Here is a 26,106-nt window from a genome sequence, read left to right as displayed (position 1 = left end):
CATCAGTTATGAGGCCGTTATTATTCTGAGGTCATATCTTGCTAAAACTTTGCGACGGAACGCACAAGGAGAAAAAAGGCGACGAGGTGAGGAAGAGACGTTTAATCATCGGAGCGGCACGGCTGATTTTGTATGAATCAAAACCCAGCCAGGTATCGCATCGCCGAACGCAGCGCTCGCATGACTTCACTGCTTTAAAACATTGCGTTACGACTGCGACGATACAGCGCAGCCACAACGCCCGTGTTTTTGAGTCTTGGAAGTTCCAGTACAATCTTAGACAAGTAGGTATATCTCTGACTACAATACTGAATATCATCATCATCACGTCCCCACTGCTGGGGCACGGGTCTCCTTCCAATGAAGGAAGGATTTAGGCCTAGTCCACCACGCTGGCCTACCTAACCTACCTAATGAAGAAAGGTGGGTGCTACAATAAACTGCCTACTCTGCTACTAAACAAAAGTGGGTCCAGCAATGCACTACCTACCCTGCTAAGGTGTACACTCGAACAAGGCAAGAACTGCCTACCCTGCTTCTAGAGAAAAGTTGGTGCAGCAATGCACTATCTACCTATTCTGCTAGGGTGTACTGACTCTAGAACAAGCCATGTGCGTGAAAGACGAAGCTTTGAATATTTTCATGATTTTGTTGGTCGGCTCAGCGACGGATAGCGGAATACAAGGAACTTAAGTACTTCTCTAACGAGAAGACGGAATCAGAAGTACGACAAGGCGGAATTACCATTTACTATTATTATTCTGAGATACCAACAAACCTTTTGTGTCGTTATAGAATGTGTCATTTTAGTATCATCTGTGGCTGTGATGTCACTGTCTGTCTCCTGTCAATACTGTCACTTGTGTCATTGTGTCAGCTGTTTGCTATATCGCCGTCATTTTATTTTTATTTGTGATTTTGAGGTGGTTTTTTTCCGGGGTTCGCGTTGGTTGGTGCTCACGTGTTCCTCAATTTTCGCGTTTCTTGGACCCCTTTCTGGGTCAATTTAACCAGTTAACTCTTGTTTTTTGTCGTAATTGTGGTGCTGGTAAGTGTTTAGTGTTGTGTTCGTCCATAAATCCCTTCTCTTTAAAAGTGTCGGTTCCATTCTAAATAATGGAGCATCATTCGGATCCTCCGATCCGGCTCCCGCCGGATCCCCCTGATGGCGAAATGCTTACACCCGATCAACCCCCGCTATCCCCCCCGATGTTCACGGAACCGTCCCAGGAGACGCGAAAGCGTCCCAGGGATGATCAACTACCGCAAACGCAAGGTAAGCGCGTTATTGTTAGTCCAGATCTGGCATCCGCTAGCATCCAGACTATCTATACCCACCCAAGCCTCGACGCCACCAAGGTGTACGACGAAACAGACGCAGGTCCATTTCTTGTTAATGTTAGTCAGGAGATCCCATCAGGAAATCCTGCTTCTGGTGCCCCCCTTAGGGCTATCAAGTTTGGTCAATTTTTATATCAAAACAAAGTAGCTGACATAACACGAGATGGTGTAAAAATGACTGGTAGAAACAGAGTCTCAGTTGAGTTTAAGACCGCAAAGGCAGCCAATGAATTTGTCCATCATCCCGCACTTGCACCAAACAAATTTAAAGCTGAAATCCCCACATACAACATAACCCGAATGGGTGTGGCCAAAAGAGTCCCGGTGGATCTATCACTAGATGACTTTGTCAACTCCCTTGATCTCCCACATGGCTGCGGGGTTGTCCTGAAAGCCCGCAGATTCAGCCGAAAGGTGGTCAACGAAGGTATAACAACACACGTCCCAACACAAAATGTAGTGATTACATTCAGGGGACAATATCTACCTGAGAAAATTTACTCCTTCCGGGCTGTAGTAGAAGTTGTGAGGTATACTTACCCCACAATTCAATGCTATGCCTGCTGTAGATTTGGACACACCCAGGCTCAATGCCGTTCAAAACCAAGGTGCTTCAAGTGTGCTCAACCACACTTGGGTGAATCGTGCAATACTTCCCAACCAACATGCCTTTACTGTTCTGGTAATCATCCCTCAACTGACAAGAATTGCCCTGAACAGTCAAGGCAAAAATCAATTAAAGTGCTTATGTCGCAGGACAGCATCTCATTTGCTGAGGCAGATGCTCGCTTACCCTCAAGCAAAAAGTCTTTTGCTGAAGTTGCTTCAACCAAACCAAATGGCCAGTCTCCCAGCCGTTCCTACAAAAAAACTGTAGTCACACAACGCAGGCCTAGGTCTCCCCTTCGTCCTGGATACGACAAACTTGCCCATCAGGCTATCATCTCTTCTCCATCTTCTTCACTTCCTAATGGAAGTGCCCTGAGTGTAATCACTCCTAACGACAATTTGCTTGACCACCTCTTGTCTCTGGTTGTTAGTCTGCTGGCTAAATTCAGTGACACCCTACCGCCCAACGTTGCCCAAAAATTACAAGTTATCTCGTCTCTATGCCACAATGGCTCTGAACCCATCCCCAATGGCTGCGAACCCGATCCGGGTTCTTCAGTGGAATACTCAGAGCATTAACAGCAAGAAAAGCGAACTGCTCACATTAATTGATGACATCAAGCCCGCTGTCCTTGCCATCTCGGAGACATGGCTTGTGCCGGGTTCCCGTTTTCGGGTTTCTGGTTACTCATGTCTGCGGGATGACAGGGATGACGGGTATGCTGGGTGCGCTTTGCTAGTAAAGCGTTCCCTTACCTTTTCTTCTATCCCTATCCCTCCCCACGGGCAGGAGTTTAACGTCGTGGCTCTTAGGGCTATAGGCGTTACATTCGTGTCCGTCTACTTCCCTGATCCTCACCCTTCTCTTCTTCCTTCTTTCTACAATTTAATTTCTTCCCTCCCTCATCCCCTCCTGATCATGGGGGACTTTAACGCCCACCATTCCTCTTGGGGCTCTTATCGTACTGACTCATTCTCTGTCGCCCTCTTAGACGTGCTTGATACCTTAGATGTTTGCATTTTAAATGACGGGTCTCCAACCCGTCGAGTCCATCCTCATCAAAACCCTAAAAGTGCAGTGGATCTATCCTTCTGCTCTCCTCTTCTTTCATCATCAATATTCTGGAGGGTCCTTCCAAATACCTTTGGAAGTGATCATTTTCCCATTTCAATCACTATTCCCAACAGGTCCAGCATTCTTACCGACAGATGTGCCTTTCCAAGGTACATGGTTGGCGAGAAAGACTGGTCCAACTTCATCTCATCAGTAGAAGATAAACTTAGCCTGATCCAGCCCTGTACTAGTGACAATTTTCTCGCCAACTACGACATGTTTGAGAGAGCATTGACATCCTCAGCGAAAAACAAGAAAACTCGCAAATGCCAAAGAGTCTCACCGCCTTGGTGGGATTCCGACTGTACCACGGCCATAGACGAGCGCAATAATGCTGAGGGTGTTTATCTCTCAAACATGAGCATGGACAATTTTATTAATTATAAACACATTGCGGCTCGCACTAAAAGGCTTCTTAAAAAAAAGAAGAAACAGGGCTGGTTCAGGTTTTGTGAACGTCTCTCCCCCAGATCTCCCCCTTCCTTAGTGTGGAGATACATTCGACGTTTCCGTGGATCTCTGAACGTCGAAAACATCACATCCAATGATCCCTCTGTATGGCTCGAAGGGTTCAGCGACAAGCTGGCCCCTCCATATGTCCCACACTATGATTCTCTTCCTCCTCCCCCGTCTATTATACAATCTTCAGACAGATTGGATTCACCGTTCTCTATGGACGAACTTCAATCTGCTCTATCAGGTCTATCCGATTCAACTCCAGGCATTGATGGCATTCCATATTCGTTTCTTTCAAAATCAAGCCTCAAGGTCAAGCAGGTCTACTTGGAGCTGATAAATTACTTCCTTGAGTACGGAGTTACTCCGAGCTCATGGAGTAAACAAATAGTCGTACCTATTTTGAAATCCGGAAAGGACCCTCGTGATCCAAACTCCCGTCGACCGATCGCCCTATCCTCTTCCTTGGCTAAAATTCTCGAACACATAATAAAGTGCAGGCTCGAATGGCTAGTCGAAAACAAAGGTATCTTAGCCAAAACCCAGTTTGGGTTTCGGAAAGGCATGAGTACTTTGGACAGCCTTGCGATACTCACTACAGACATCCAAATTGCCTTTAAGAGGAAAGAATACCTGGTGGGTGTCTTTCTTGATGTAGCATCTGCTTACGACAACGTACTTCTTCCTGTGCTCAGGCAGAAAATGCGCCAGCTGAGTATTCCAGTGAAGCTTACCCGTCTTGTTTGCAGCCTACTAATGGAGAGATCCATATTTATAAAATCCCCATCATCTTCCCTAGACCACCCAAAATTTGTTTGGAAAGGCCTCCCCCAGGGATCAGTCTTGAGCCCTCTCCTGTACAGCCTCTATACATACGATCTTGAACGGTCCGTTGACTGCTTTTGCGACATTTTACAATATGCTGATGACCTTGCACTCTACCACGCTTCTTCTTCATTAGGAGAGACAAATGTCCAGCTGAACCTGGCCCTAAAATACCTCTCGGACTGGCTGACTCGACATGGCTTATCCCTCTCCACTCAAAAATGTACAGCAGTCGTATTTACCAAGAAGCGCAACGTCCCTGACGTGGACATCGTTATTGGAGAAGATTCAATTGCTGTATCAAGTGAAGTAAAATTCTTAGGCGTGATATTGGATTCCAAGTTATCGGGTACCCATCACATGAGCTATGTGGCTCGGAAGTGTGAGAGGGGTGTCAACGTCCTCAGATCACTGTCGGGTGTTTGGTGGGGTTCCCACCCTTACTCACAAAAACTGCTATATAATGCGATTGTCCGGAGCCATTTCGATTATGCTGCCTTCATTATAGACCCTTGCAATAAAGCAGCTCTGGAGAAAATTGACAAAGTGCAGTACAAGTGCCTTCGCATAGTTTCAGGTGCGATGAAATCCTCCCCTACCAATGCCCTCCAGGTTGAGTGTGTTGACCCTCCTCTCTCACTTCGGAGACAATACTTATGTGATCGGTTTTTCTTTCGAATCTGGCAATCTAACTCCCATCCTTTGTTGCCCAAACTTGATATCCTTAAGCGTCTGTGTAATGCTCAAGAAACCCATGGACTTTCCTATCTACTAAAAACTTATATCTTTTCTTCTAACCTCCCCCACCCTACATCCAAATTTAGTATTTACCCTCTGTTTGATGTTCCTTACGACGCCTTAGTTTTTCAGCCCAATGTAGTAATGGATTTAGGTATCAGTAAAGACTCTCCTGCCGCTGAAAAAGCTCTAAGTGCGAAACTCAATTCAGAGTGGCCAGGCTGGCTTCCCATATTCACTGACGCATCCAAACTCTCCGAAAACAGCAACGTGGGTTTGGCCGTATGGCTGCCCAAGTACAAAGTTGCACTCAGTTTTAAGCGTCCCCCTGAGTCCTCGGTCTTCACGGGCGAGGCAACAGCTATTCTCGAGGCGCTTCTGTACGCTGAGTCACACAAACTTAACAAAACTATTATCCTTTCTGATTCGGCCAGTTCATTACAAGCAATTATTTCCTTTCCCTTTAAATCCAAATCCAAATTCCCTATCATTTTAAAAATTAGAGAAACCCTATTCCGTTGCATGACTCAGGGTATAGAAGTAGCTATCGCTTGGATACCTGGGCACAGTGGTATTATTGGTAATGAGTGTGCAGATTCCTTTGCTAAGGATGCCGTTAGCTTGGGCCTGGACACTCATTACCAAAACTTTGCCCATGACCTTGCCTCGCTCGCAGGACCGAGGCTGGATAGATCCTGGAAAGTGTCCTGGGACACTTCTAGGAATTTTAAAGGTAAATTTTACTCCCATATCCAACCTCATATCCCAAAAAAGCCATGGTTTTTTAAAGCAAAACACTTAGATAAACCAGCAACTTCCACTCTTTGTAGACTGCGTCTGGGCCACGCGTGCACCCCGGTGCACTTGGCTAGGATTCGGGTCCGTGATAGCTCTGTCTGCGACTGCGGTGCCAGTGAAGGATCTGTTGATCATCTCTTTTTCGAATGTCCCAACCTTCAAACCTCCCTATATGACATCCTCCCCCCCACCATTCCCAAACCTGTAAATACTAACTATCTTCTTACCCTTGTACATACTCCCCTTGTTAATATACTGTACAAATTCCTTAAGACTAACAATATTAAACTGTAAATGTGTTTGTACATATATACTAACAAATCTAACCATTACTTGTGATGTCCACTTATTGTTTGTATATATTGTGTTTGTCTGGTTGTTTCAGGTTTTAACTGTGTAAATAGTCTAAAATAACCGTAACGACTGCTTTCCAATACTGTGAGCATTGGTCACGTGACTCTGGCCCAGTTAGCCGTGTTAGTCACACACGGCAAAGAGCCATTCAACCAAAATTGAATTGAATTGATTTTGAGGTGAATTTACGCTAAAAATAAAAACCAGTAGGTATAGTTTATTTGAAGGGTTAAAGTCCTCAAAACAGGAAAGTAGAAAATAATGCGCTCAAAATGAGAACCCGCAGCAATTCTGGGGTCCGATTGGACTATTACCAAAGGGTAGTGCACAAGCTTATTTTGGATCATCAGCAACCTGTGACCGGGTTGTTTCCAGCCAGTCCTGATAACGACCATGCCTGGATCAGAGACAACCTGTACTGCATACTGGCAGTATGGGGGCTTTCCATGGCTTTTAAGAAGATAGCCGATCAAGATGAAGACCGCGCTAAAACGTACGAGTTGGAGCAAAGTTGCGTGAAGTTAATGAGAGGTATGTAGCTGTGAATATTTCGTCTTTTATACATTTTATATTGGTATGGTTGGTTTCGGAGATGATCTTTGTTGTTCTTGGCTTACACACCAATGGACAGAAATAGTTGATGTTACATAAGTCGCAAATGTCGTTGTTTAGGTCAAATTAATTTGTTTGTAATCAATTGAAGGAGATACCTACTATACTTGATAGTAATAGTACACCCTGTTCCGTATTATGTTTGAAATGTTATGAATTTTGGATTTATGATAGCCTCTATTTAGATAAATGTTTACTTTATTTATTTATTCTCAGGTCTTTTGATGGCCATGATGCAACAGAAGCAGAAAGTAGAGAAATTCAAATCTACACAGAATCCATTGGACTCTCTCCATGCTAAATACTCCTCTGCCACCGGCCGCACAGTGGTGAAAGACGATGAATGGGGTCACCTGCAGATTGACGCAATCTCTCTCTACCTGCTCATCCTCGCACAGATGACCGCTTCCGGTCTCCAGATTGTATTTGTGCTTGATGAGGTAGCCTTTATTCAGAACCTAGTGTTCTACATTGAGTCTGCATACTGCACTCCCGACTATGGCATCTGGGAAAGAGGAGACAAGACCAACCACGGCCTGCCTGAGCTGAATGCCAGCTCCATTGGCATGGCTAAAGCAGCTTTAGAGGCCATGAATGAGTTAGACCTATTTGGTGCCCGAGGAGGGCCTTCCAGTGTCATTCATGTTTTAGCTGATGAGGCACAGAAATGCCAGGCTGTTTTGCAGTCAATGCTGCCTAGAGAGTCAAACAGCAAAGAGCTAGACTCAGGTATCCTGTCCATCATAAGCTATCCAGCATTTGCGGTTGACGACCCACAGTTGATAGCGAGTACCAGAGAAGCCATAATAGCCAAGCTGCAAGGGAAGTATGGATGCAAGAGGTTTCTCAGAGATGGACACAAAACTCCACGGGAGGATCCAAATAGATTATACTATGAGCCATGGGAGCTGCGGATGTTTGAGAAGATCGAGTGTGAGTGGCCTCTGTTCTTCTGTTACCTGATCCTGGACTACTGCTTCCAAGGGGACAAGAAGAATGTGGTGGACTACATGGGGCGGCTGGAGCAGATCATGCTGAGGAAGGATGACGGGATCAAGCTGGTGCCGGAGCTGTATGCGGTGCCGGCGGACAAGGCCGACCTCGAGCAGCAGAAGCCTGGCTCTCAGGAGAGGATCCCACTTGGCAGATGCCCATTTATTTGGGCACAGTCTCTGTATATTCTTGGGAAATTACTGCAAGAGGTAAATAGTAAATATTTTGTTATCAAAATTTCAGTAGAAAGATTTCTAATGCCAACGTTACTGATAACATCATACAGTAAAACTAGTCCTGAAAACGGAAGTGGATCCTAATTAATAGTTAAAGACCGTATTTAATCGATCTGTTATATTTATTAAAGGACAAATCCATTAAAAAAGCCATTATGAATTGGTATTTTATTTTTAAAATGTATGTTAAAGTAAGTAAATAACTGATAATGATAAAAATTCTTAGCAAAATCGAACTCTTTATTGTCAGGGCTTTATAGTTCGACTGTAGCTGTCTATTAAAACAAAAAAAAAACAAAATAGCTCAACCAGATCTTGCTTACACTACCAGCAGACCTAACAAAACATTTCCACTAAACCTTTTTAACCAAACCACAGGGCTTCCTCGCCGTGGGTGAGCTAGACCCGCTAAACCGGCGGCTCTGCAGCGAGAAGAAGCCGGACGTGGTGGTGCAGATCGTGATCCTGGCGGAGGACGCGGACATCCGGGACAAGCTGCTGGAGCACGAGCTGCACGTGCAGACCATCGCCGAGGTGGCGCCCGTCGAGGTGCAGCCGGCGAGGGTGCTCAGCCATCTTTACACGTATTTAGGTAATGTTTCTAATACCAACCCGCATTAGGGGAGTCACTCTATATGACGAAAAACTAAGATTCGGAGTGCTAGTCACGGCTCTATCCCGTTGTATAAAACATGACGATTGCACGACATCTCTCGTTCGTTCGTTCGTTCGTTTTTTGTCAGTATAGAGTAACCTTCCAGGTCAGCGTGGTGGACTAGGCCTAAAAGCCTTCCTTCATTAGAAGGAAACCCGTGCCCCAGCAGTACACACGGCAACGTCAAATGGCAACCATTTAACGTTGCCGTGTGTACATATGAGGTAATATTTAGGGCGGGCTTACCTCACTAAAACTGGAGCATTATAGGGACATTTTCCTGTCTGTCCATTCATTGCTCCATAAATCCATCCATCCGCTCATCCTTAAATTCGTCCCTACGGCCATCCGTCCATCTTTAAGTCTATTCCTCGCCGTGAGCGAGCTAGACCCGCTAAACCGGCGGCTCTGCAGCGAGAAGAAGCCGGACGTGGTGGTGCAGATCGTGATCCTGGCGGAGGACGCGGACATCCGGGACAAGCTGCTGGAGCACGAGCTGCACGTGCAGACCATCGCCGAGGTGGCGCCCGTCGAGGTGCAGCCGGCGAGGGTGCTCAGCCATCTGTACACGTATTTAGGTAATGTTTAGGGATCTGTACCGCTAAAAGTAAAAATCAAAATATTGAACGTGATCTGTCCATCCGGCCATCTGTTTGCGTATCCTTCATATCGTGCAGATTTAGAGTTTGAGGTTCAAGGGTGCTCAGCCATCTCTACACGTATTAAGGTTATATTTACTTCACTAAAACTGGACCATTATAGGAACATTTTGTGTCCATCTGCCCATTCCTTGATCCATCAATCCATCCATCCGCTCATCCTTGAATTTGTCCCTACGGATATCCCGTATCCGTCCGATCGTCAGCTCATCAGTCCGTCCTTCAGTCTAATTATCCCTCTCTCCGTCAAACCAGTTGTCCATCCTTCGACCCGGCTGCCCGTCAGTCTCTCAAGACCCAAGACTCTTTATCTCATTAATCCGTTGCGTCACAACCAAAGGTTTTGACGGTTGTGACGCAATCAATCAAAACAATATTTTCTTATTTTTCAGGCAGAAACAAAAAGCTGGGTCTATCCGGGAGGAAGTCCCGTGACGTCGGCATACTGAGCACAAGCAAACTGTACTCTCTCAACGACCGCATCTTCGCATTCACACCACAGGTAAATAATACTACGTTATGTATAATTAATTTAAGTAAATGAACTAGGCCCTAAGTCCTAGGGACATATGACTGTGCAGATCTAGCAGAATATGATAGTTATTTCCAAATTTATTGGGTCTAATTATTTTGGTAAACGATATATTAAACGCATTAGAATATCGCTTACTGTATGTTGAAACTAAACCCCATTTGTGACACGTTGATAAATAAGCAATACTATATTTATATGCAAAAGCATGACTTTATCTTCTACACATAAAGCAAACCTATTCTCTATTCTCACTTTTACTGCATGCCTTACTTTTATGTACCAAAACTAATATGTATATTTCTATTCTATGTTAATAGTTTTCTGATATGAAACGGTTCTACATAGCATCCGATTACGAGTTGATGGTCGACACCCTAAAGGCCGAGATAAACTTCCTGAAATCTTCATGGCAAAACCTACTCGGGAGGCCTTTAGTCGTGTTGACTCTAAACCAAATGTATTTAGGTACTTATGCTATTTTATTTACTTTACTTGGGTGCTCTTTTTTTGCTTGCTGCTTGCTATCGTGGGTTGGTTGTGTGTGTGATTTTCTTATTCTGTAGTTCATGCTTGGTTTCAGTAAAGTACGTGTGTAAAATGTGTAATTTAGTATTTTCATATACTCTATAAGCTGATATAATATATTTTAAATCAGTAGTTAGCATCTATACTAACAAACAAGTACAAAATACATTATGTTATAAAATGCCCCATGTCTGAATATCAAATCACTCAACATCCCTGTTTGTACTAATATTAATGGCCCCATTTACCGTTTTTGGCTATGGATCATTGTACTGTTTACTTTATCTAAAGAAAATCCACTTATGTTTCATTGTATTAAAATAAATATTAGATTATGTACAGCCAGTGCAATATAATGATTCACCAGCCATCCCTTATAAACCCTCCATAATATTTACATGTGTGGCGATCGCGAAAATCGGAAAGTAGAGTAATCGTAACGTTATTGAGATCCCGCCTGCCTGAAACATGGTTGATCAGACACGGGAATAAATTTTACTAGTATAATATTACGAATCTTTGGTAAAAATAAAAAACTACAGTCTTCAAGTCCAGATAAGGCTCCGCACACGAAACTAAATCTACCAATCGATATCCGTCAACAAAATCTATGGCTTAGACGCTCAGTATACTAAACATGAGACAGATACAGCTACCTACGCTTTAACTATCATAGTAGGTTAGTAGTGTACTTGACTAGTACTGGAATATAATGTATACATAATCAGTCTATTTCATCCTAGCATACCTTTAGTATCATGCGCTCAGCCTTACTCTGAACACTCAATCAATCTCCAACCGTCAATAACACGTTACTCTACTCCGGTCACGCGCTCGCCGCACAGAACTTCGACTACGAAGAGTACTACATGTCGCGCGACCCGGCGCTGCTCGCGTCCACGTTCACCGCCAACGTGGCCTTCCTCGGCATGAGCTGGCGGCACATGCTGGGCCGGCCCACCATCACGCTGCTCGCCACGCAGTATCTGCTGGGTAAGATGGAAGCTTCTAGAGTATTTAGAGTGATTTAGAGGGTCACTTTAGCTTTACAACAGTTATAAACTAGACTGACACCCGTAGGTTAGCGGATTACAAACACTAGATGGCGTTGCTTGTAAAATAATGATAGTCATAGATAAATTGAATACAGTTTTCGACACATACGACAATCACTGGAAAACATGGCGTATCTAAGACTCTTGAGCTTTGTAAAGTACTGCTAGCCTACAGGAGGTTAGTGGATTGCAAACACTAGATGGCGCTGCTTTAAAAATAATGATGGCCATAGATCAATTTAATACAGTTTTCGATACATACGACAATAACTGCAAAACATGGCGTATCTAAGACTCTTGAGCTTTGTAAAACACTGCTAGCCACGCAGTACTACATGTCGCGCGACCCGGCGCTGCTCGCGTCCACGTTCACCGCCAACGTGGCCTTCCTCGGCATGAGCTGGCGGCACATGCTGGGCCGGCCCACCATCACGCTGCTCGCCACGCTGCTTACTGGGTAAGGGAGTAGAGAAGAAAGACGATACATTTATTTAAGACAACACATAGAAGACCTTTAATACGACACCGACGCGACGACGGCTATCGACGTATCTGAATTCTCTGCGTTTCTGACTCAACACGAGATATATTCGAGATATGTCCAACACACACGTCACGTCCTTCCAAAGTCACGCACGGGAGTGCGGGACTCGATGTGTTAAATATACGTTGTGTAGCGGTTGCATGTTTCCCCGCATGTATGTGCGTAATCTGCATGAACGAGCGTTGATGTGTTTTCGGACTGTGCGTGTTTTCTAAACAAAGAGACACTGTACAGAATGAGAGTCACTTATTTATTACCTACTAAAATAATCGATGTTGTCAATATGCAAAAAAAATCTTCTAGCCTTTTTCATTACATGTCATTGTAATATGCTTTCACAAGCAAGTCGTTATCATTACAGTGGGACATCATAAAAAAGTCCTATGAGTTTTCACCGAAACATTACAACTAACATCGAAATAAAAATTATAATATCCTACTAACAAATATTGCAGATAAGAGCTTTAAAAATTGCTTATTGATTTGACCTTTTAAAATATATATCTTAATTCTTATTTAATTAAAACTATTTCAGACCACGGAAAAATACCAATGGCTCTTATAACCACGATGAAGAAGCTCAAGTCTGGCTACATCAACGGCACTCGGGTGACGCTGGGCAATCTCGGGGACTTCCTCAACACTTCGGCCATAACCGACTTGAGCTTCTTGGGAAGTCAGGAAGACGGGTATCCTGATAGTGAGTATAAATATTATTGTAGAAACGCAGAAGCTTATTGTCTATTATCGAAAATATGATAGAAAATGAGTATTTTATGTTCAACTCGTTTATAGGTATTTGTGTATGTACCCATGTAGGTAATACAATACACTGACACCATCACATCACCTAGTTTTCTATCGCTAAAATGGTTTTGAAGTTCAAAGATTCCTAGTTTAGCGACCAACACTGTATGTGCATAAATGCTCACCACTTTAACCCCGATGGGGTAAGTAATCAGACATGACTTGCAAGTGAGCCACCCAGTTTTCTTTGCAACATTTTGTACTTACCTGCCGTTTTGTAATGAGTATTTTTTTTCCCTTCTTCCAGAGCTAAACCCTCAAGTGCAGAGCTACCTCGAACAGCATCTCCTCAAATCCTTCAGCAACAAGGTCTCTGTGCTGTCGCACCGCGGCGGGGCGCCCGCGCGGGGGCTGCGCCGGCGCATGTCCGTCCGGGGCGCCATCAAGAAGACTAGGAGCATTAATGTTGATTGTGAGTTTTTGTAGCGTTATGAGGAAGGATATAAAAAAATGGACAGTATAAGTTCCATGTTTAAATAAATAAACGCTGCGTTTCCTTGCGACGTTAAAAGTAGCCTGTGCCACTACCATTATCACATTGGTGTAATTTATTTGTATGCCTTTTTCTAATAGTAGCGTAACAGCTAAGACCTACCAGCCCCTAAAACTACTTGTCAAAATGAATTCCGCTAACTCAGTCGCCGGCGAACAGTTTGCCTACTGGAAACGCAGCCTCAAATACCTACGTCTGATGCAATCAATGATTTGTTCTTTAGCCCAACTCGCAGTGAGTTGCGATCGCACATTTTCCATTGTAACCTCTATACCCTACAACATAACCCTAAATTTCTCCCCACAGCGGAGACCCTCGGCATGGAAGGCGAGTACGTGGGTCCCCAGCTGGAGCGCAAGCCGTCGTGGCTGGACGCGCCGCGGGCAGACCCTGATGATGCCAGGAAACCCATCAACAGGTGAGCGTAATGGACTCGACCGGATAATGGACTCGACCGGATAATGGACTCGACCGCATAATGGACTCGACCGGATAATGGACTCGACCAATATCTTTCCGTAGGGATGATTTAGGATAGTTAGGTTATCATGACGCACGTAAAGTAACCCGCAATTTAAAGTTTGCTCCTTGCTTTTAAAGCTTAGACAGTAAGCATAGGCAAAATTATAAAAAATAGCATGTACCATTGAACTATATGTAGAAGCGGTAAGTATTTAGGCACCTCGAGGTCTATATCCCTGTGTATGGAGGGTGAGTACGTGGGTCCCCAGCTGGAGCGCAAGCCGTCGTGGCTGGACGCGCCGCGGGCAGACCCTGATGATGCCAGGAAACCCATCAACAGGTGAGCATAATGGACTCGCCTGGATGATGGACTCGCCCAGATAATGGACTCGACCGGATAATGGACTCGACCAGGTAATGGACTCGACCAAATGACTTGATCTCTTAGACTTCACTAAATAATGAACTGGACCAATATCTTTCTATAGGGGTGATTTATTATAGTTAGGTTATTAGGCGACGCACGTAAAATAACCGCAACTTAAAATTTGCCACTTGCTTTTAAATCTTGACAGTACCTAAGCATCGGCAAAATTATGACAATTTGCACGTACCTACATTTTAATTCCTGGTCCTGTACCATAGAACTGTAGAAGCGGTAAGTATTTAGGCACCTCGAGGTCTATATCCCTGTGTATGGAGGGTGAGTACGTGGGTCCCCAGCTGGAGCGCAAGCCGTCGTGGCTGGACGCGCCGCGGGCAGACCCTGATGACGCCAGGAAACCCATCAACAGGTGAGCGTAGTGGACTCGACCGGATAATGGACTCGACCGAATAATTAATTGACTTGAGCGGATAATGGACTCAACCAAATATGTTATAGACTCTACAAAAACGGTTATTCCAAGTAAATAAGAGTATTACCTACTACGAATTCGTAATCTTACGGATTTGATTATGCAAGCGCAGATTTCATCGACTAGAATGCGTGCAAGTATGTAGATTTTATTATAGTATTGTTACCTAATTATGAATATTTTCAGGGGAACATCGACGACTAATCTAGGCGTGGCTCCGAATCCCACGATCAAAGTCACCGAGGACTCTAAAGATAAATCACCCACACCACCTGGAGAGAAAGGTACGAAATTAAATATAAATACAGTTATGTAGTTTTTGTAATTGTGCTTTCAATTCCGAGATACAAAAAAACCAACTATAGTCTGGGCGTGAAAGAAATAAAACAACACTTGGGTATTCTTATCTCGAAAAGGCTGCTTTAGCGTTAGTCAACACTCCTATCCAATCCAATATTCCTCAAGCCGTAGGCATAATAAACAAGAATCTCCCCTCTGTATGATTTTACGTTCTTCTTTTCGCTGTACTTCCAAACATAGTGACTACTTCAGCCATTACTAACTAATTAAGTAATACAAAATTATTCATCATATAAAAAAAACAGCGTAATTATTTGCCACAGCATAACCCAACAAAAACTCCCTCCCCCCGCAGGCCTAATAAACAAGAACTTACCCACCGTCCGAACCCGCACCACCTCCGAATCCCAAGCTTCCCTCTACGCGGCGCAAGAGCTGGACGAGCTATTAGCCATGCTGCGCGAGACGGAGTCTCTGGACGAGCAGGGGGACATCCTGCAGCACCTGGTGGACACGCACGGCCTGGACCTCAACACCGGTCAGTGCAGCTATTTATATTCTACAGGGTGTTGCAAAAAGGGTGTACTAAGCCGAAACCTACATGTGCAGCATGGTATATCTAAGCCCGAAACTGAAATCAGAATGGTTTCGGATTACTATACCCTTTTTTTGCAACACCCTGTATAATATCGTAGCGAACTGTTTTTTCCGCATTAAGGCCTCTAAGGTGGGCTATGCATGCGTGACAAGCCAGAAAGCCAGTAGACGAATCCAGTCGACTCCATATTTAGGTCCACCTAAACACGGGTCAGTGTATCACCACCAGCTAGCAGGAGACAGGTGATATTACCTATGTATCAAAATTACTATGTAATTGTTCACGGCTGGACAAGGCCATAAGCGCCTATATCACTCTGTCCTAGACCTTCCTTATCCAGATACTACCGGCCATCTGTCTTATTTACTTTGGGATCATTTATTGTATTAATTACTTATTGTAATATATTTTTTATGTCTATCCCGGCATGGATTTGGGGTATGTTTAATTTAATCTACTCCCTTTACACATTTTTTCAGTGTTTCTTTATTACAGGGTCGGTTGTCTTTTACAATCATTGAATTATGACAAAAACACACCAATTACCACACACTCAAGACTTTATAACCTGGTTCTGCTCCTTCGGGAATCTAACCGACCGCGACCATTGAAACTTCTACACATAAGCCATCAACTAAGCACAAAATCGTATCTCTTCACAGGAATGACAGAAAATGGCAAGATCGTCAGCGTGAAAGACCTACTAAAAGCCCTATACGAGAAAGCTTGCTCGCAAAAACTTTGGGGTTTAGTCCGCCATACTGCCGGCATGCTCGGCAAAAGAGTGGAAGACTTGGCCAAGGCAGTGACAGATCTGTTGGTGAGGCAGAAGCAGATCACAGTGGGAATGCCGCCGAATAATGAACATACCATCACTGCGCCGCTACCCGAGAATGAGTTGAGGCATCTTATTCATTTGGTAAGTTTGGGTGAATGGTGATATAGAATACAGTACCCGTATCATGAAAATTCGAACTAACGAATAGAATCGAATGCGAGTGCGACTATTGTCAACTTGACAGCACTTTCGAACACTTTTTACCTTTCGAATGAGTTTCGAAAAGAATGACCACAGAGTACATGATATTATTCTGACAATGACCTATGGAATGATAGCTGTCAAACTTTCGCAAATCTGTACACCGCAATACACCGCCATTTTGTTGTTGACAGGTTGACAGCACTTTCGAATAGACTATCGAATAGAATATGCTGCGGTTTTTCATGATACGGGTACTGTAGTGTAGGCTAGTGTTCCGATGAAATTGATTTAATTTTATACTATATAGAACTTCTCGCCGGTAGGACAATGTAATCGACTTACTGAACAAATTTCATGGGTCCAAATCTGAAATCTCACTTCCACCGTAAAATTTACTGATAAATGAATTTTCGGTCTTTATTTGACGTGTGCAAAACGTGCAATTTTAAATTCACCCTCCTTTTCCCAGCACTCCGATATTCGTTCCTGTAACACGCATGTAAAACGTGTCATCATAAATTTACTCCCCAGGCCTACGGCGACGACGAGTCCACCGCCATGCTGACCCAGGAGCTGCTGGTGCACCTCGCCATGTTCATCCGCACGGAGCCGCGCCTGTTCCTCGAGATGCTGCGCCTGCGAGTCGGCCTCATCATCCAGGTACACCCAGACCACTGCAGCTGACCAGTCGGGTACACCGCAGTCCACTACAGCTGACCAGCCGGGTACACTGCAGTCCACTGCAGCTGACCAGTCGGGTACACTGCAGTCCACTGCAGCTGACCAGTTGATAGATAGATAAAGCGTTTATTTGATCCACTTTCTTACATACACAACAAATCACAATTACAGATATACACATTTGTACTTATAACTAGGTAAATAGTAGCTATGATAAAGACAGGTTTGTACTTAGCAGGTTGTGTGTTGAAGCGGACCAAAAGGGTGAAGTAACTCAGCGTGGATGTTTACTCCAGGAGCAAACCGCTAATTTTCAGTTACCTCCCATTTAATTGTTCCAAGGGTGCCGAATTACATAAATTGTGAGCAAAAAAAAACTACTTAAAATATATTGTTTTGAAGAAAAATTACCTATTTTAGTTTGATAATGTTGTAAAGGTGTGCAGCTAACCAGCAAGAGACACAGGGTCGTACTCAGTGGATGACAGAGCACCCACCATAGTATTAATATTGCATGAATGTATTTATTGTTAGACGATCTGCGCCGGATGTAACAAAAATATAGAAAATATGTAACGAATAAATAGTTATTGTAGATAACTAGATTTGTTATCAAGTCTTTTGCTTAATAAGAAGAAACAATTTTATTTTATTTTTAAAATTAATTTTATTTTTTAAGAGCCTTATAGGTGGTGGAATATTATTCCAGCATTTTGTTGCTTGATAACGGAAACTTCCTTCAAACGCGGCGCTAACATGTTTAGGGACAGACAAAATTGGGCGGAAAGATCTAGTACCATACCTGTCATGAAAAGGGGAGAAACAAAGTTTAGAAAACAAGTATTCAGGTTTTTGAAACTTTAACACGTCGAAAACTAGGCTACAAGTATGCAGGTACCTTCGGGCCTCCATGTTTAGCATGGATGCTTTATTTAGAAAAGGAGTAATGTGTCCTCGAGGTGGTACGTCAAAACAAAAACGACAGCAGGCGTTTTGCACCCGCTGTATTAGACGCCGAGTTCGCTCAAGAAGACAAGGGCCGTAAACAGTATCTCCATAATTCAGCCTAGAGAGGATTAGAGTCTCACACAGCGTAATGCGTACTTTTTAGGGTTCCGTAGCCAAAATGGCAAAAACGGAACCCTTATAGTTTCGTCATGTCCGTCTGTCCGTCTGTCACAGCCGATTTACTCGGAAACTATAAGTACTACAGTGATGAAATTTGATGGGAATATGTGTTGTATGAACCGCTACAAAAATATGACACTAAATAGTAAAAAAAAGAATTGGGGGTGGGGCCCCCCATACATGTAACTGAGGGATGAATTTTTTTTTTTCGATGTACATACCCGTGTGGGGTATCAATGGAAAGGTCTTTTAAAATGATATAAAGTTTTCTAAAAAACATTTTTCTTAAAGTGAACGGTTTTTGAGATATCAGCTCTCAAACTCGTAAAAAGTATGTCCCCCCCCCTCTATTTTTATAACTACGGGGTATAAAATTCTAAAAAAAATAGAGGTGATGCATGCTAATTAACTCTTTCAACGATTTTTGGTTTGATCAAAGTATCTCTTATAGTTTTTGAGATAGGTTGATTTAAGCTACGGAACCCTTTGTGCGCGAGCCCGACTCGCACTTGGCCGGTTTTTTTTCAGTTAGTAAGGAGCGGATTTTATATAGAACTTTAAGACGGAAAAAACAGTTTTTGACAATATTCTGAATGTGATTTTCAAATTTTAAACCACTATCAAGGAGCAAACCCAGACACTTTGCCTCGTGAACGCGTTCAATACTCTGGCCTTTCATATTTATAGTTAAAGCATTAGTATTAATAATGTTTCTGACCTGCATAGTGGAGCCCAAAACCATATATTTCGATTTAGATGGGTTCAGCACCAACGCATTATCTTTAGACCAGTTATCTATGTTATCAAGATCACCATTGATTCCCTCCAGTACTTTTTGCAAATTATGCGACAGTTGGGTACACTGCAGTCCACTACAGCTGACCAGTCGGGTACACCGCAGTCCACTACAGCTGACCAGTCGGGTACACTGCAGTCCACTACAGCTGAGCAGTCGGGTACACTGCAGTCCACTACAGCTGACCAGTCGGGTACACCGCAGTCCACTACAGCTGACCAGTCGGGTACACTGCAGTCCACTACAGCTGAGCAGTCGGGTACACTGCGGTCCACTACAGCTGACCAGGCGGGTACACCGCGGTCCACTGCAGCTGACCAGTCGGGTACCCTGCAGTCCACTACAGCTGAGCAGTCGGGTACACTGCGGTCCACTACAGCTGACCAGGCGGGTACACCGCGGTCCACTGCAGCTGACCAGTCGGGTAAAATGCAGCCCACTACAGCTGACGCACCCAGATCAGATGTTCAAAAGAGTTGACGAATAAGAAACAAAGACCATTCAAGACATATTATATGGATACATAATATTTGTCAATTTTATCATATATAATTGGGTGGTCCGTTTCTACGCAGTCAGCCAGTCACCGAGGGGCTGGTCTAAACCCTCGGCACTCCTTGTTACTACCTAACACTTGTCAATTACTAAAACGTGTTCGAAAAACCAGCCAAAATAAGCCGGCCGGAAAAATGTAGAGTATTTTGACGTGACTGAACGAGCCAATGAAAACAAGGATACATCTCCCTTCACCCCTGCCACCTTTTAGCGAGTTGGATTTTACTATTTAATATTAATAATTTCACATAAGCTAGGCATACACGTATAAAGCTTGTCTTGATAATAAAACAGGCAGATATAATGTAGTTATGTGCGTATAAATTACATTTGTTACATTATGTTACGTTGTAAACCTTTTCTTAAATCCAACGTTGCATCCACCAGGTGATGGCCACCGAGCTGTCTCGCACATTATCCTGCGACGGTGAAGAGGCCTCCGAGCATCTACTGAACCTCTCTCCCTTCGAGATGAAGAATCTACTGTACCACATACTGAGCGGGAAGGAGTTTGCTATTAATAGCGGTATGTTGTTTTCTATTCTAGTTATAAGGAAGGAGTGAAGTGGCAGTGGGCTGGCCATATTTGCCCTAGGACTAATTCTTAAATTTTAAAATAGACACTATCTAGAGGAGGTGGGTGGAGGCCCTCAGTATTGTGACAATTTAAGGCTAATAACGATGGTTATAGGAGGGGGTAATGGTGTGTTGTCATGAGTCATATTTTACTACCGTGAGCTATGCGTGGTGTTTTCTCCGGTGGATGAGGTAGTTCTACCAATTTAATATTTCCAACAGAGTATGTTCATTAACTCAGCTAAATTCACCTTTCTACCGCTCAATCACTGATAAAATTCAACACTATAACTATAAATGAATACATTCATAACATTTCATGTCCAATTTTCTTGCAGCGAACTCCCTCTCAGTAATAAAGGATAGGATTGATAAAAGCCGAGGCGAGTCTCCTAAATTTGTGTCTTGTCAAGTACGAGTTTTGTCCCGTCCCCTATTTATAGTGCGAGCTTAGATACAATCTTGTGAATGTCATGTGTTTATAATTTATATGCATGGTATTATTTTGTCTATATCCTTTAATATTCTTGTATGGAAGTTTTTTTGGAATTTAATTATATGAAATTCACATATCTCGTCAGAAACCAACTTGTAACGAAAAGCTGTAAATTAATAAAGCATCAATCTATGTTTAGTGCAGTCTGATTTTGAATTAGCATTGCTTATTTATAGTAATATGTGTCCTATTTACTATTTTTAAAAATATTTGTAAAATAACGTTTGTAATCCACTTTGCCTTGTAAATAATTAATATTATTATGTGTTATTGTGGTAATAGTGTAGTAAGGTACTGTATTAATGTCCGTATAATTTATAGGTCGTGGAAACTTCTCGATCGTGAGCAACAAATCGAACAGATACGGGAAGAAATCTCAGATCATCCTCGACGGACAGTCTCTGCAGGGCAACATTGATGATGGTAAGATACCACATTATACTCAATAGACTCTCTATTTATCTATCGATAGATTTTGTGAAAAGGGTAACTTAGGGGCTATTCAGATTTGAGTAGTCATATAGTTAGTTATATTAGAATATGGAAAGCAGATCGATCTCCTCTCTGCACTTTGACAATGTATGCATTCAGAAACTGTTATTTCGCCAAGGTACAGTGAACTGCACAGAACCAGACAACAATATGCAGTCCACTGCACAACAATGCAACATTTTACTGCATATGACTGTACTTTTCCTTGCTAACATCACCACATATTCCATACATATACACATATGCTCACGACTGTAATCTCCGAAGGGGTAGTCCGCTTTTCGCTGTACATTTGTACTCACGTGATAGGTCGCGAGCCGTATCGCCGTTTTTGAATGAGTACAATATATTCCACATATTTCCAGCGCCGATATCGGAGCCGGACCGGCAGGGGCAGTGGCTGCGGCGGCGGCGACTGGACGGTGCGCTCAACCGCGTGCCCCGCGACTTCTACTCGAGAGTGTGGGCCGTGCTGGAGAGCGTAAGTGTCATGTTTGCTTAAGAACCGATAACCGTTGTCTACACTGCAAGGGCGTTGTGATATTACTTATGGGTTAAAAGCCTCGCATTTCCGCGGTCCTAGAAAGTTTTTTCGCTTCTGCCGACTGCTTAGGTGTCGGTGGCTAAACCACTACCTAATGCGGAAAGTAAGTCCACTACGAACCTTTGGCGTACATGAGTGGAGAGCACAAACAGTTAATAGAGCCGTAAAAATCTATTCTCAGCATATCTTCTACAACAAATACCGACGCTGTTGGATTCTCGGCAGCAGCAGAATACTTTCTAAGAATAACCATAGGCATATCACCCTCAATTTCTCTCATAACTGTTAAACAAACTTTTTTCCTCAATTTCCAGTGCCAAGGCCTCGTCATCCAAGGCAAGATCCTCCAACCGAACCTAACCCAAGAGATGACATCAGGCGAGCTGAAGTTCGCTCTAGCCGTCGAGACAGTCCTGAACTCAATACCCCAGCCAGAATACCGTCAGCTAGTGGTCGAAGCGCTTATGGTGTTGACTCTGGTGGTTGAGCACAAGGTGGTTAATTCACTGGGAGGGCTGATGCAGGTGGAGGAGTTGGTTCACACGGCGAATCAGATCTTTCTGGATGATCAGGTTGGTGGTTTGTTTTTTTAGCTCGAACGGAAACCTAGTGGCTACAGATAAACCTAGTGGTTTCCGATAGTGGCTAGATAGAATTAAGTAAAAACATGTAATTGGGATAAATAAATGATTTAAAAAAAAAAGGGTTATAGGGCTTGTATAGAAAATGCGTTGCGATGTCGCATTGCATAAACCTGCGACAGTAATCAAGCATTTGCCCTGAAAAACTGTCAAAACAGTCGCAGGTTTTGGCGATGCGACGACGCAATCCAGTTTTGTATACAAACCCATAAAAGTTGTGTTCTGACTTGAAAATGGACAGAATATCAAGCGTATTTTCTCATTACCCAATATTGAGTATGGATATCGTAGACGTATTTCAATCAGTTTTGAACACACGACGGAAAGAGAGGGGTGTTGTAATAGATAAGCGAGGTTAAATTCAGTTTAGTATTGCTTCTTCTAGCAGTGGATTACTCTGCTGGCTGATAGAATGAGCATTCCAATCCGCGTCGTTCTACAAATTACAATTATAATTTTTCTTTCTCTTAATTTTATTTCCTGATTTCTTTCTAAACTTTCATTTAACCCCACAGATGAAGTGCAACGGCGACGCGACCCTTTGCTGTGCTAAGCCCGCCCCCGACACCACCACCCTGCTCTGCGGGGGCGCGGCGGGCGTGTGCCAACATCTGTATGACAGCGCGCCGAGTGGCAGCTACGGGACCATGACGTACCTGGCGCGAGCCACGGCTAGGCTGCTACAGCCAGACCGACCGGTGGAATGTACTGTCACGTAGGGACCACAGGAATGTACAGCTGCAGTGTTAGGAGGATATGGGTATGGAAGTATGGCGGGAGTGTAAAGATCGCGATGCGAGCGACGCGACGTCTGGTGTGGACAAAATACAAAGTCGCGCAAAAATTACATACGTTGTAATAACGCTACGCAGCCAAGAATGTTAATAGGCATCAACAAAATAATAGTGGCGCAGACGAAACTTAGGTCACCTTGGAGTTGCGATTCTTATAATTCGTTCCTTTATGAAGATAGACGCCATTTTGGTCAAGTTATGTGATTTCTAGTATAGTAGCATTTTTCGCGTAGGCGTACATTTTGGTATGAAATGTACCTTCTGTTATAAGAGAAACTGTCTCAAAATATTATATGAATGTTTAGTCCTGTGTAGTTAAGGACGGCGAATACGCTGAAAGAGTTATTTATAATAATCACTTTAGTAAAATTAATGGCCAATTATGGCAGAGTAATAAATATAGATGAAGATTTGATCTATGAATAATTGGACTAATTGATGATTGTGATGATAATAGAGTAAGAGGTGAGAATAGAATCAAATATAAAATTAAAAGGTGTATATCTAACCTACATTCATATTTCTATTTCATCAAGTATAGATCATTTTGTATAGGAAGTTTTACATTACTAGAGAAAATTATATCAAAATGATTGTGCCATGAAATGATTTAATGGATTATATTTTTATGAAGTCATTGTACTTTTTTGTTTTATACAAATGCTTGTTCATGTTTACACTTACAGCCAAATATGGTATAGAAATAAGATTGGGACTTACTAAGTAATAAATAAATATTGCTTTTATGTCTTTTTTATTATTTTTTACAATAACCATCTAGCTAAGTTTTTAAAGTGACGCCACAATCACAGTCTGCTAAAACATACTCATTTTCTAAAAAAAAACAAAAAAAAACTGTTAACTCAAGCTACTTTGTTTATAGATTACACAACAATTTATAATATTATTCTCACAATAATTTGACTATGTCACTACTCACTATGCTTCATCCTTTTTTCCAAATGGATTCATTTTAGATAGCCACGTGGAGGTGGAGCTGAAACCAAACATTTTATATTAGTTCAGAAATCCTGAGGAACACGGCTAATCAAGTGGCTTTAGTTAGTAAGGTCTACTGTAAAGGACCGCAATTATGCAAGACACAGATAGCAAAACTATTCATGGTTGTTGTGTAAACCAGCCAGTCACTTGTTAATTATCATAGGACCAGTTTCATTTTGTTCAGAGTATATCTACAAGGTAAGGAAGTTGTAGTCAAAATCAATTTTACCAACTACAGTGCACTATCAAGCTCTGCTTAACTTAACATTCTCTTAACTAGTTTAAAAAAATACTTACGCAATATCCTCTTCTGTATTAGGTTTAACTCCATCAATGCCAGCAGCTTTTAGTTTCTCCAGCAGGTTTTTCCTGTAGGCGTTCTTGAGTGGTGCCGGCCTGTTGGCAGCTTCCTTCTGCTTAGCCATTTTAGACAAAGCCTCATACCAAGTCAGACCATACCAGTCTATTTCTTCAGGGGTGTACTGAAAGTAACATTTTTAAAATTATAGGGTGATATGCAAATGGTTTATGTTATTCTACTAAAGTACCTACATGTAGCATTGAGTTATCTAGATTGATTTGAGAATGACAAAATAAGCAAATTTCCAAGACAAATCAAGATATAACAGTATTCTATACCTTGGTTATGTCTAACATAACATTTTCAACTGAGAAATCATGGAGTTTTACCATAGAAAAAAGTAAGTTGAAGTGCTGCATATTATAATCAATACTAGAAACAAATAAACAGTGCAATCATTAAACTTACAGAAGACAGATAAGTTTGATATTCTGCATAAACTTCCTTCTGCTTTTTGGGATCATGGGCGTACCGCGGGCATCCATTCATCAGCTCTGTCAGGATTTGTTTCTTCAGTTTTAAGGCTAACAAGGAGACGAGGTCGCAGGCAGGTGTCTTCAGGAGGTAGTGGTCAAACCCGTAGTGGTCATTGATGAGGCTAATGGTGCGGTCAGTGACAGTCACTGAGAGGTGAGTATTCAGGACTACGGACTTCACAACGGTCCTCTTCAGCACAGGCACCCAGTAGTGAGGAACCCTGCGCTTGTTCGGATTGCGCTTCTGAAAACCTACAAGTGTAAACATGAATTAGATAAGTAGGTTATGTACAGCCTTGACTCAGACATGCAATGTCTGTTTTGTGTTTTGATTACATTTGCATAGTTTATTGATATGTTATTAATAACTGGAACACAAAAATGCTAATTACACCACAATTTAACAATGAATGGATAGGTACAGCAGTATTTGAACAAGATAACAGACAAAGCAAACACCAACTCGAGTGGTACCTAATTTACATTCATACAAACAGCAGACTCACCTTTAACTACAGCTTCACCGCCCCATATGCCCTCGTGAAGCTCGCCAGGGTACTTCAGAGGGATGGGAATATTCTGCACAGGCAGGGTCTCCCCTGTGATATCATCCCGCTTCCATTGGCTGTTCTGAGGGATGTAGTGCACAGCGGCAGGTTTCAGCACTTTCCACTCCCGCCAGAACTTCTTATACGCCGCGGGGAGCTCGGTGGCTATGCCAATATCAAATCTACTCTTCTTCTTAAACGTTTTCGATAACTGCCTCGCAGTAGCCTGCAAGATAACCAAAGGGCAAGGTTAGGTTCGTCATTTCATGAAACTGAAAAATCGATGCGTGGTGTGCACAATATTTACCTGAATTCTTGAGGCCATTGAATCGTATTTTGTATTGTTTATGTAACAGTAAATTTATTACGTAGTTTCCAGCTGAAATAAATATATTTCACAAAGTCTTTATTTATTTCAACACATTCGTTCAATTTATTTTTTGTAAATCATTTTTGTTCTGTGGTAGT

The 26,106-nt window shown here is 42.7% G+C and overlaps 3 protein-coding genes across 7 annotated transcripts; 2 read left to right on the top strand and 1 right to left on the bottom strand.

Moving 5' to 3' along the window:
* Positions 1–32: 32 nt before the first annotated feature.
* On the top strand, positions 33–23,199 carry LOC105397394 (probable phosphorylase b kinase regulatory subunit alpha). Of its 5 annotated transcripts, none has more exons than XM_048624993.1 (19): positions 33–923; positions 6,415–6,766; positions 7,064–8,049; positions 8,455–8,668; positions 9,783–9,892; positions 10,243–10,390; positions 12,585–12,749; positions 13,104–13,268; positions 13,656–13,767; positions 14,855–14,952; positions 15,324–15,506; positions 16,229–16,485; positions 17,080–17,208; positions 20,096–20,234; positions 20,623–20,667; positions 21,102–21,203; positions 21,638–21,753; positions 22,131–22,388; positions 22,973–23,199. In XM_048624993.1, the coding sequence occupies exons 2-19, from the start codon at positions 6,508–6,510 to the stop codon at positions 23,174–23,176; spliced, it is 3,690 nt and encodes a 1,229-aa protein (XP_048480950.1). In that variant the 5' UTR covers positions 33–923; positions 6,415–6,507; the 3' UTR covers positions 23,177–23,199. The 5 variants fall into 5 exon arrangements, with proteins under 5 accessions (XP_048480950.1, XP_048480951.1, XP_048480954.1 ...); XM_048624994.1 differs by lacking the exon at positions 10,243–10,390 and adding an exon at positions 11,296–11,443 and having other exon boundaries at positions 34–923; XM_048624997.1 differs by lacking the exon at positions 20,623–20,667 and having other exon boundaries at positions 39–923; positions 22,973–23,198.
* LOC125489340 lies at positions 2,459–6,409 on the top strand. The gene is made up of 6 exons (XM_048625007.1): positions 2,459–2,601; positions 3,139–3,326; positions 3,714–3,899; positions 4,482–5,663; positions 5,760–5,816; positions 6,267–6,409. The coding sequence occupies exons 1-6, from the start codon at positions 2,459–2,461 to the stop codon at positions 6,293–6,295; spliced, it is 1,785 nt and encodes a 594-aa protein (XP_048480964.1). The 3' UTR covers positions 6,296–6,409.
* Positions 23,200–23,988: 789 nt separating the features above from the next.
* On the bottom strand, positions 23,989–26,106 carry LOC119692229 (39S ribosomal protein L28, mitochondrial). Its single transcript, XM_038111921.2, has 5 exons — positions 25,946–26,106; positions 25,597–25,864; positions 25,023–25,342; positions 24,551–24,735; positions 23,989–24,248 (listed from the first exon to the last, which is right to left on the bottom strand). The coding sequence occupies exons 1-5, from the start codon at positions 25,961–25,963 to the stop codon at positions 24,191–24,193; spliced, it is 849 nt and encodes a 282-aa protein (XP_037967849.1). The 5' UTR covers positions 25,964–26,106; the 3' UTR covers positions 23,989–24,190.

The sequence above is a fragment of the Plutella xylostella genome, chromosome 13 (genome assembly GCF_932276165.1).
Source record: "Plutella xylostella chromosome 13, ilPluXylo3.1, whole genome shotgun sequence".
Classification (NCBI taxonomy): domain Eukaryota; kingdom Metazoa; phylum Arthropoda; class Insecta; order Lepidoptera; family Plutellidae; genus Plutella; species Plutella xylostella.
The sequence above is the reverse complement of the archived record's forward strand: the minus strand, read 5'-3'. Positions and strand labels throughout refer to the sequence as shown.

Excerpts from the sequence above, each read along its gene's own strand:
- LOC125489340 (XM_048625007.1), top strand. The coding sequence starts at position 2,459 with ATGGCTCTGAACCCATCCCCAATGGCTGCGAACCCGATCCGGGTTCTT. Across the intron at positions 5,664-5,759 it reads TGGGCACAGTGGTATTATTG|GACCGAGGCTGGATAGATCC; the intron begins GTAATGAGTGTG and ends CCTCGCTCGCAG. Across the intron at positions 5,817-6,266 it reads CACTTCTAGGAATTTTAAAG|GTTTTAACTGTGTAAATAGT; the intron begins GTAAATTTTACT and ends TGGTTGTTTCAG.
- LOC105397394 (XM_048624993.1), top strand. The coding sequence starts at position 6,508 with ATGAGAACCCGCAGCAATTCTGGGGTCCGATTGGACTATTACCAAAGG. Across the intron at positions 14,953-15,323 it reads CACACCACCTGGAGAGAAAG|GCCTAATAAACAAGAACTTA; the intron begins GTACGAAATTAA and ends CTCCCCCCGCAG. Across the intron at positions 21,754-22,130 it reads TGTGGGCCGTGCTGGAGAGC|TGCCAAGGCCTCGTCATCCA; the intron begins GTAAGTGTCATG and ends CTCAATTTCCAG.
- LOC119692229 (XM_038111921.2), bottom strand. Across the intron at positions 25,343-25,596 it reads CGGTGAAGCTGTAGTTAAAG|GTTTTCAGAAGCGCAATCCG; the intron begins GTGAGTCTGCTG and ends TTACACTTGTAG. Across the intron at positions 24,736-25,022 it reads ATCAAACTTATCTGTCTTCT|TACACCCCTGAAGAAATAGA; the intron begins GTAAGTTTAATG and ends TGTTACTTTCAG.